The sequence below is a fragment of the Octodon degus genome, unplaced genomic scaffold, assembly GCF_000260255.1.
Source record: "Octodon degus isolate 3935 unplaced genomic scaffold, OctDeg1.0 scaffold00027, whole genome shotgun sequence".
Taxonomy (NCBI): Eukaryota; Metazoa; Chordata; class Mammalia; order Rodentia; family Octodontidae; genus Octodon; species Octodon degus.
Window position 1 is genome coordinate 1,653,616 of NW_004524603.1, and position 8,463 is coordinate 1,662,078.

Sequence of the window (8,463 nt, forward strand, 5' to 3'; positions counted from 1 at the left end):
GTCACGGAATTTTGAGACCTATTAAAACAAAGTTTAATGCGAAAAAAAAAAAAATAGCACTCTCAGTTTGAAAAGTATGTTGATTTTTTTTTTTTTAAAGAAGATGATAGCTACTCTTGATTTTGAGATTTATTTTTTAATTCAGTTTTATTCTTGTGGAGCTGGGACGTGAACCCAGATTCTGTGCATGCAAGGTGGGAACTCAGCCACAGAGCCACATCACTAGCTCTGAAAGAGTGGCTTATAATGTATCGCTGTGACAAAAACCTCTTGGCCAGGAGTTTAGAGAAAGGATTTTGTTATTGTCTACTCTTTGTGATTTTCACAATTAAGGAACTATGTAACTTTTCCCAGAATAACCTATTAGTCAGTATCATTAGATTTCTTTTTATATTAACATTGGGGGTCAGGGAGATAGCTCAGTAGAATAAGTGCCTGCCTGGCAAGCTTAAGGTCCTGAGTTCAATCCCTGGTACCACACAAAAAAAAAAAAAAAAAAAGAAAGAAAGAAAAAGAAAAAATCCCCCCAAAACACATTGAGGACATTGAGTGGTGTCTTCAGAACCACTTCCTTTGAGTTGGTGTCTGTCTGGCTCCTCTGTGCACTACTGAGAGGCTGTGGGTATCTGTCTGTGACCTCCCCTGAACCCCAGCGATCAAGTGGGGGACTGGCCTGGCTGGGCCTGGTGAAACATACTCGTTGGGCCTGGGCGCTGACTTGGTTGCTGACTGAGAAGGCCCCAACCAGGTTCGTCCCCGTGCTTCACCCCCTGGCCTCCCCTTTCCCACAGCAGAAGCAGGGCCATGGCCAGGGTGCTTGAGTAACCCCACCCCACACCGTGGCTTCTGGAGTGGAGTTTGTACACTGTATGTGTCCCTAAAGCCGGCCACAGAACTGTGTGGAGAAAATCTTAGGCCTTGTATGTGCCTTACAGTGAGGATTCCTAAAGTGCTCTGTCTTCGTATGTCAGTGAATGGTCCATATGTGCTGGAAATTGTGAAATGCTAAGCACAGTGGGTGCTGTATGGAAGCATTTGAGAGCAGGCAGGACTCCAGTGGAGCTGCAGGAATGTCTGTCGCGGTGCCTGCAGTCCCTCCACACTTGGAGCTTGGAGATGCGGAGTCTGTGTGCAGGTGTGCACTTGTGCTGTAGCAGACGGCCCTCAGCTCTTGCCAGCCTGTGCATGGCTCTGTGGCTCTGAGGACAGTGAACTGTGGGGTCTCTGGGGCCCCCTGATTGTTCCAGTAGGGTTGTGACTTGTTTGCAAAGCTCAGTTAAATGCAGCTTTACTTGAATAGTGAAGTGTACACGTGGCAAAGGCTGGGCAGGCTCCCAGCCGAGAACCTGCAGTCAGGATTGGTGCCGTCGTCTTCAAGTGATGAGCAGGTGCTGTATGCTCTGCTGGCGTCTGAGTTTTATCCTTTCTTTTCTTTCTTTCTTTCTTTCTTTCTTTCTTTCTTTCTTTCTTTCTTTCTTTCTTTTTTGCTGGCTCAGGCTGTCTTAAGGGTGGGTCTGGTAAGGCTGGCTCAGACTGTCTTAAGGGTGGGTCTGGTAAGGCATGTGGAGCTGGGATCGAACCACAATATCCTGCACCTGACTATGTTTGCATGGGCTGGTGCTTAAACAACTGAGCTAACTGGAAGGCCCCCCATCCTTTCTTAAAAGGCATTTTATTTTACATTTTCAACACTTTTTTGTTATTAAAAATATTTGGAGGCTGTCCTCAAGTTCACCTGTATGAATCTCCAGTTGGAGGGACTATGGTGTGTTTACCCCACAGTCTGCACAGGGTGGCCCCCACTGTGTATGACGGTGGTGGAGGCCTGCAGCGCACACGCGCACACATGCGTGTGTGTGTGTGTGTGTGTGTGTACACGCGCGTGTGCCCAGGGTGGAGCTGAGCGTCAAGGTCAGGCCAGCAGAAGCCATGACTCAGGCGACGTCAGCCAGGCTGCAGGGGTGCTCAGTGCCCTGCCGCAGTCCTCGGTGCACACTGGAGTTGAGCTTGGTGCGTTCCTCCGGGACTCTTGCCCCCGCTCACTGGACCTCCCGAGCACTAGGGTTTATTTCCCCATTAGTGGTTAGGAAGGTCTTCTCTCTTACCTGTTCTTTCCAGTGAGGATTGGACCTGCAGCACATGTTCACTAAATAGAACAACTATTTTATTGAAACTTTTTAAATAAAGATTTTAAAAATGTGTGTTCAGGTGAGTTGAAATAATTGAACTGCATGCATAGTGTAATCCCGTGCATTTCCTGCTGCCCTTTTACTTTACAAGCCTGTAAATTCAAGTTAGCAGTGTTTTGCATGGAAAGAAATTATAATTCTTTACCTTGTGTAGTAAATGTGGAGAATCCATTCAGAGCTGCTCTGGGGCCTTGGGGTCATGAGCAGGACAAAGTCATCACTCTCACTAACTTATGGGGAAAGTGAGCAATAAGTAAGTCACAAAGGAACCAGGAATGTGTGCTGTGCAGAAACCTACCCAGGAGCCAAGACCCTGGTGGCCACAGCGGTCTGCGGAAGGGGACTCAGCACTCCTCTCTAGGTGACTGGTAGGTGGCTGTGCAATGGAGAAGCGTGGGCTCAGGCAGCCACCTTGTCAGAACTCTGGTTTCCTGTGACCAGTTGCAGCTGCCTTGCTGTGGTGGGCACAGTCATCTACCCTCCCAGTGACAACCGACTGGGGACCTGCGGTCACTTGCACATAGGTGAAGTGGGTCAGTGCTGGCTGGAGGCGGCCACTCCATAGCAGTGACACGTAAACTGGGATGGGGCTTTAGAGCATCCAGGAGCAGAGTTGAGGAAGCCTGCAGGATTTGATCGGATGAGTACTTCATTGTGTAACAAACTGATTTTACTAAGGGCTCTATTATTTTTCTTTAACAGGAATCACTAGGTTTGACCTACTTGGAGACTTTGGAAGGTTTAATTGGCTGGGCAATTTCTACATTGTCCTGTCCTACAATTTACTCTTTGCCATTGTGACAACATTGTGTCTGGTCAGAAAATTCACCTCTGCTGTTCGAGAAGAACTTTTCAAGGCCCTAGGTAATCTTGAGGGTTATGGGTATTTCTTTCTCTTTCTGCTAATTAATGACTGTGCATTATACTTTTGACTAACCATAAGTTCATTCAGTTTCTGAGTGTATACAGCCTTCGAAGTCAAATTCTTTTATTTATTTATTTTTTGCGGTACCGAGGATTGAACTCGGGACCCTGCGCTTGCCAGGTCCTCATGTAGTCATGTCATTGAGTGCATTAAAACTGTAGGCTGTGTGTGCATTTTCCATGCTTACTTCCACATGAACACTAAACCATCAGGCTTCATACCTTAAGGTTAGCAGGACAATACAAGCTGTCTTGGGGTTGGGTTTGTAATTTATCATAAAAGAAGGGCAGTCAGTGATTTATTATAGAAAATCTTGACATGGACTCATTTACCTGAGTGACACAGTTTAAGTGCTTATAATGTCCTTGTGGTTTTAGCTGTTTCAAAAGACAACTTATTGACTGGCTCATTAAGGGTCAGCATTCAGATAGCGTAAACCGTGCGAGCAATAATCAGGCTCCTCACGCTCCCCCCTTCCCAGCCTGGGCGGTCGGAAGTGTGATGATTGCGAAGGAAAAAAGACTCCCGGCTGTCAGCTCGGGCTGTGTGTGTGCTACCGTGACTGCCCTGTGAGAGGTGGCTGATTGCAGTATTGTCCTGAAACGGAAAAGCCACCTCTCCCTTCAACCAGAGCCCTGGATAGATTTCATAAATTTTAATGCCTAGCTTTTATAATGCTGGCCGTGTGCAAAGCTTCAGGATGAAGTGGAACTCAAGCAGTGCTCTTGTCAGATATCTAGAATTAAGCCTTCATTTTCGAGGCCGTTGTGTTACTGGCAAGACTCAGCATCCAGCACGTCAGACGTGCCCTTCCATTCCCTGGCACGGTCGGTCGCAGTGAACTCCACTTGGCCAGCGTTTGCATCAGCTGGCCTGGGCTCATGCGGCAGCAAGCAGTATTAAAGCGGGGAAAGGGGCCCAGGGCAGGCGGAGCTCCGTGTGCTGGCTCAGCCCTTTGACTGCAGAGACTCTGAGCGTCCCTTTCCTTTCCGAGTGTTTTCCACTGTCTGCTGGGATGCTCTGCTGGGAGCAACTTAGGCATTGAACAAGTTCCTTTTTAAGTATTTGCAGTGTTTGAATGATTAGAGATCTTAAGTATGACTTCACAGAGAGCTGTAGTTTGATTCAGTAGCTCAGGCTCACCTTGAACTCACTTTGTAGCCAAACTCATAGTGATCCTCCTGTCTCAACCTGCCAAGTGTTGGGATTACAGGTGTGTGCTACGTTCTTTCTTTATTCTCTTTTTATCGGGAGCCTGGGCCTAGCTCAGTCATTTAAGTGGCTGCTTCCACAAAGCTGTCAGCCTCAGGTGGCTGGAGTTCGAACCTCACAACTCTCCTGCTGGCCAACGTGCCCTGAAGGCATGCGAGGACAAAAAAAAAAAAAAAAAAAAAAAATCCTTATTCTCTTTTTATCTCCGCCCCCTTCCCTTCTCCCTCTCCTCCCTCCCGCCCCCTCTCTTCTCCCTTCCCTTCCCTCCTTCTCCCCTCCCCTCCCCTGTGGTGTCTTGCCTCACCTTTCTTCTCTCTCCCCTTCCTTCCTGTGTAGTCTCCCTTACCCCATGCCCACTGCTGCTATGTCCTATGACTAGCAGTGTCCAGGGCACTGCGCCTCCAGAACATAACGTCCATGACAGTAGTGATGGTGAGCTGTCCCTGGAGGCCTCTGCAGAAGAGAGACATTGCAGTATTTTAGAATGGATTGTTTAGACTGCACCCAAGTGTCAGAAGTGAACCCAGTCTGTGTTCTGTTTTAAAAACAGAATTCCATTTCAGTTCATCCACCAGCTACCTCCTTGACAAGCTTGGCTTTAACTGTTCATGATGGGGTTGTAATTTGCATGTTTCGTTACTGGGCAGCTTGAGCCACTTGTGCACTCAGGACTGTCCCATGCACGGTTGGATCACTTGTACCACCACCATATAAGCTGATAGCCGTGCGCGTCCGGCGGTGGGGCCGCCAGTGGGAACGTGCTCTGCTATTTCCCGCCTTCTGACAACAGACCACTCTCTGGTCCATTAGTGGTTTGGGCATCCCTGGGACCAGAACCGTTTTTGTTGTTTTGGGACTTTTTTCCTTTCCCAAATTCCATAGAAAGACTTGACTTTTTCTGTCATTAAGACATGCAGGTGCGGGCGCCCCTAAGTCTGGAGCGCTGTGTTGGCTTAAGAGCGATAGGAAGGAGGCGGCTGGGAGGATGACCACCTGGCAGGGGCAGCCCTTGCAGTGTAGGTTTTGAGGTTTCAACATGGTCCGCGCCCCGTGGGAGTTACTTCCTCAGAATCTTCCCATTGATGTGCTGCTTCGTGCTTGTTTGTCCCAGTAAGTTCTTTCCTGTGAAAGTGCCTGGAGCTGTGGTGGCGCCCAGTGCTCTGCCTCCCATCCTGGGAGGGCGCAGTGCCATTCCAAGGCACACATGGGACCGCAGAGTGCTGTGTTGTGAGTGCTGTGTGATGGGGTCATGCCACAGAGGAAGGCAGTGGTGCCTTGTGTTCTCTAAGTGACTTGGGGTTCTGAAGTGTTTTTGTATTCAGTTTGTTTCTTTGCCATTTCTTTCTCTTTTTTGGTATTTTTTTCCCATTGCTTTTTAAAAAATTGCATCTCAATATTTTGGTGTCCTTGCTTACGTTTGCCTGCATGTGCATGTGCATATGTGTATGTGTCTTTTAAACAAAAATGAGACCGTATGCGCTGCAGGCTCAGGTTCAGGTCCCTGGGGTGTGCGCTTGGGGTGGGAAGGCATTTGCCAAGAGCAGCCTTGTTGGAGCAGGGGGAGTGGAAGGAGGGACTCGCAAGAAGAGGGCTGCACTTCGCACCCCAGTGGCCCTGTGGGTGGTGACCATGCCGACCCTCAGAGTTCTGCTGAGCTGAGAAGAGCCCCATGCGACATGTCTGCCAGATCATGGAGGCAGGCTGTCCTTGGTGGGCCACAGTGACTGCCCAGCTGCCCCTTTCCACTCAGGCCGTCTGCAGAGGAGCTGCCAGAGGGGAGAAGAAATCTTTGCTTCCCAGATTGCATTTGGCCTGACCACCGCAGCTCCCGCAGTGCACCTGCACATTTTGCGTGCCAGTCTCTCCTCAGCACCTAGCCCCTCCCTGGACACTGCTGCTTACTGTTGCCTTCATTTTCCCACAGGGCTGCATAAACTCCACTCATCCAACCCTTCAAGGGACTCAGAAGCACCCAAGCCATCTGCAAATGGGCATCAGAAAGCACTGTGAGACCCACGGTGGGCACGCATTCTGCAAGCAAGAGCCTGAGCAGTCCGAGCTCGTGACATTCCTGCCTGCCAGCCCTAGGGTGTCTTCACGCCGACCTCAGTGCACGTGTAGGGCCCAGGCTAGCAGTGTCTTTTGTCGTAGTCTAAGAGCCTAGCTATTGCTGGTCTTGCTTTATAAATTCAGCTTTCTGGTAAGCTTGGTGGCTTCCAGCTCAGCACAGCTCCCTGCAGACGTGCAGGAGGACACTCACTGTGGCTCTTGGCAGAGGCTGTCCTGGTGTGAAGCTGTCGGAAACACAGACTGCAGCTCTGGCCGATGCACTCTGCTCCCACTACGGGTTAACTTGGCGTGAGACGCTGGCCTGAAAGAGCCCTGTGCTGGGGAGGCTCACGGCCTGTGGAGACAACTGCTTGTAGAGGCCGCTACTGCCGCAGCCACGTGGAAACTACTGGAATTGGAAATTTCTTTTTATTTCCTTAAAAAAAGCATAGTTTCCAATTTAGGTTACAGACTTTTCACTAGACTTTGAGCCAAGGAAAAATGTTAAATTCTTTTAACCCCTGAGCCTCAGCAGCAAGCCATAGGAGCATCTTCTGGGCTCATTACAGGACATGCTGGAGAGTGTGTGTCCTCGTGGCCGGGGGCCAGTGGACCTGTGTGTGGCTCAGTATACCTCTCGGAACACAGTTGCCAGTGTTGAGCACACTTGGAACTTAACTTTTGCCTTATAGGCTATATGTACATTCACTTTTTTTAAAGCATTCTTTTTCAAAAATCACTTAATTTCCTCTGCGTCTATGGTGTTTATGAGAAATGTCTGTGCTGAATGATAGAAACCCTTCTTTCCTCATTTTCTTCAGGCTTTGGTTACTTTTGTATACACCAAATTAAGCCTTCCATTTATGAAGTTACCAGCTCAACACCCAGCGCTTACAGAGGCGGCATTCTTGATGTGAGAATAGGTTTACACTGCAACATACTCTGATAATCATTCAGCAGTTACATTGTAAATACTCACCCTGATGGTTTCTTCACTCCAAAGTCCACTGATGGAAAGCCATTACCATGTGCTCTGCATTTTCACCCACTCAGATAGGATCCCGAGTGCTGTGCATGCAAAAAGACTAGGCCAGCCCCTCGCACAGTTTGTAGCCATGTGGTCAGTTCCCATGCACCATGTGTATGGCCATTTGTTGTCTGTGTTCAGACAGAAGTAAAGCAACGTTTTTCTCAAATTGTTGAGTTTGAAGGGTTTTTTTTTTTGGGGGGGGGAGAAATTTATGAAAAATACAGGCTGTATCTACTGACATAAAAGATTTCCATATAGAACCAAACAATAAGAAAATTTAATCTGTACTGTGTATTTATAGATTCCAGTGAATGTACTGCTCGCTTATACTTGTACATTTTCTTCTGAGCTTTTCATCCTTTGAAAATGCAGCTTAGCTTTAAGGTAAGAGAGTTCACTCTGTGATTCTGAGCCACACTCAGCGCGAGCTGCCGGAGCGTTGGTGGACTGTGCAGCGCAAGACCTGCGCACCTCAAAGCTTATAGGAGGTCATCTGCTCTGCCCCTTCACAGTTAATGCCCTCTGCATTAGTATTCATTGTAAGCGTCGACTTTTGCACCGAATCTTGGAGTCCACCCTTGAGCAGACCAAGTCCAGGGGGAACAGAAAGATGCTCTATTCTGAGCACGTGTCCACATAAGCTTTGGGGTGCATCCAGAGAGAGTTCCCGGGCGTTTGTAAGGTGTCTGAAAGTTTTCTAGCAAAATATTAAACTTCATTGTCTGCGTCTACACTCTTTGTTCACTTCAAGGGTTTTTTTTTTCCTCCCAAGGACTGAAGCCAGGCTTGTGCCAGTCAGCTTGTACAGTGAGTTATAGATGTGACACGTGCATATCGTGACTGCTTTTGGAGCAGAGGAAGAGTGTGGGGGAGCATGGCTTCTCTGTGGGTCTCGGTTGTGCTCGATTGTCAGACCTGCAGCACCCTCGCAGCCTGAGTGCCAGTTCCTGGCCACAGACCATGTGGACTTTTGCTTGCGAGGGTGCCTCCAGAGGTGCTGGCTGCCCGTACGTGCAGCCCAGGGCCTGGCACGTTCAGTCGGTCCTGGGCTTGCTCTA

At 48.7% G+C, this 8,463-nt stretch overlaps 1 protein-coding gene across 2 annotated transcripts in view; it reads left to right on the forward strand.

Annotated features, from left to right (window-relative positions):
• Lmbr1 (limb development membrane protein 1) overlaps positions 1 to 7,571 on the forward strand; it is a 161,387-nt gene extending 153,816 nt beyond the window's left edge. For both annotated transcript variants that reach the window (XM_004628966.2, XM_023712871.1), the window contains 2 exons: positions 2,892 to 3,053; positions 6,251 to 7,571. In XM_004628966.2, the coding sequence (XP_004629023.1) occupies positions 2,892 to 3,053; positions 6,251 to 6,336 (248 nt within the window). In that variant the 3' untranslated portion in view covers positions 6,337 to 7,571. The remainder of the gene's footprint in view (positions 1 to 2,891; positions 3,054 to 6,250) is intronic.
• The last annotated feature ends 892 nt before the right edge of the window (positions 7,572 to 8,463 follow it).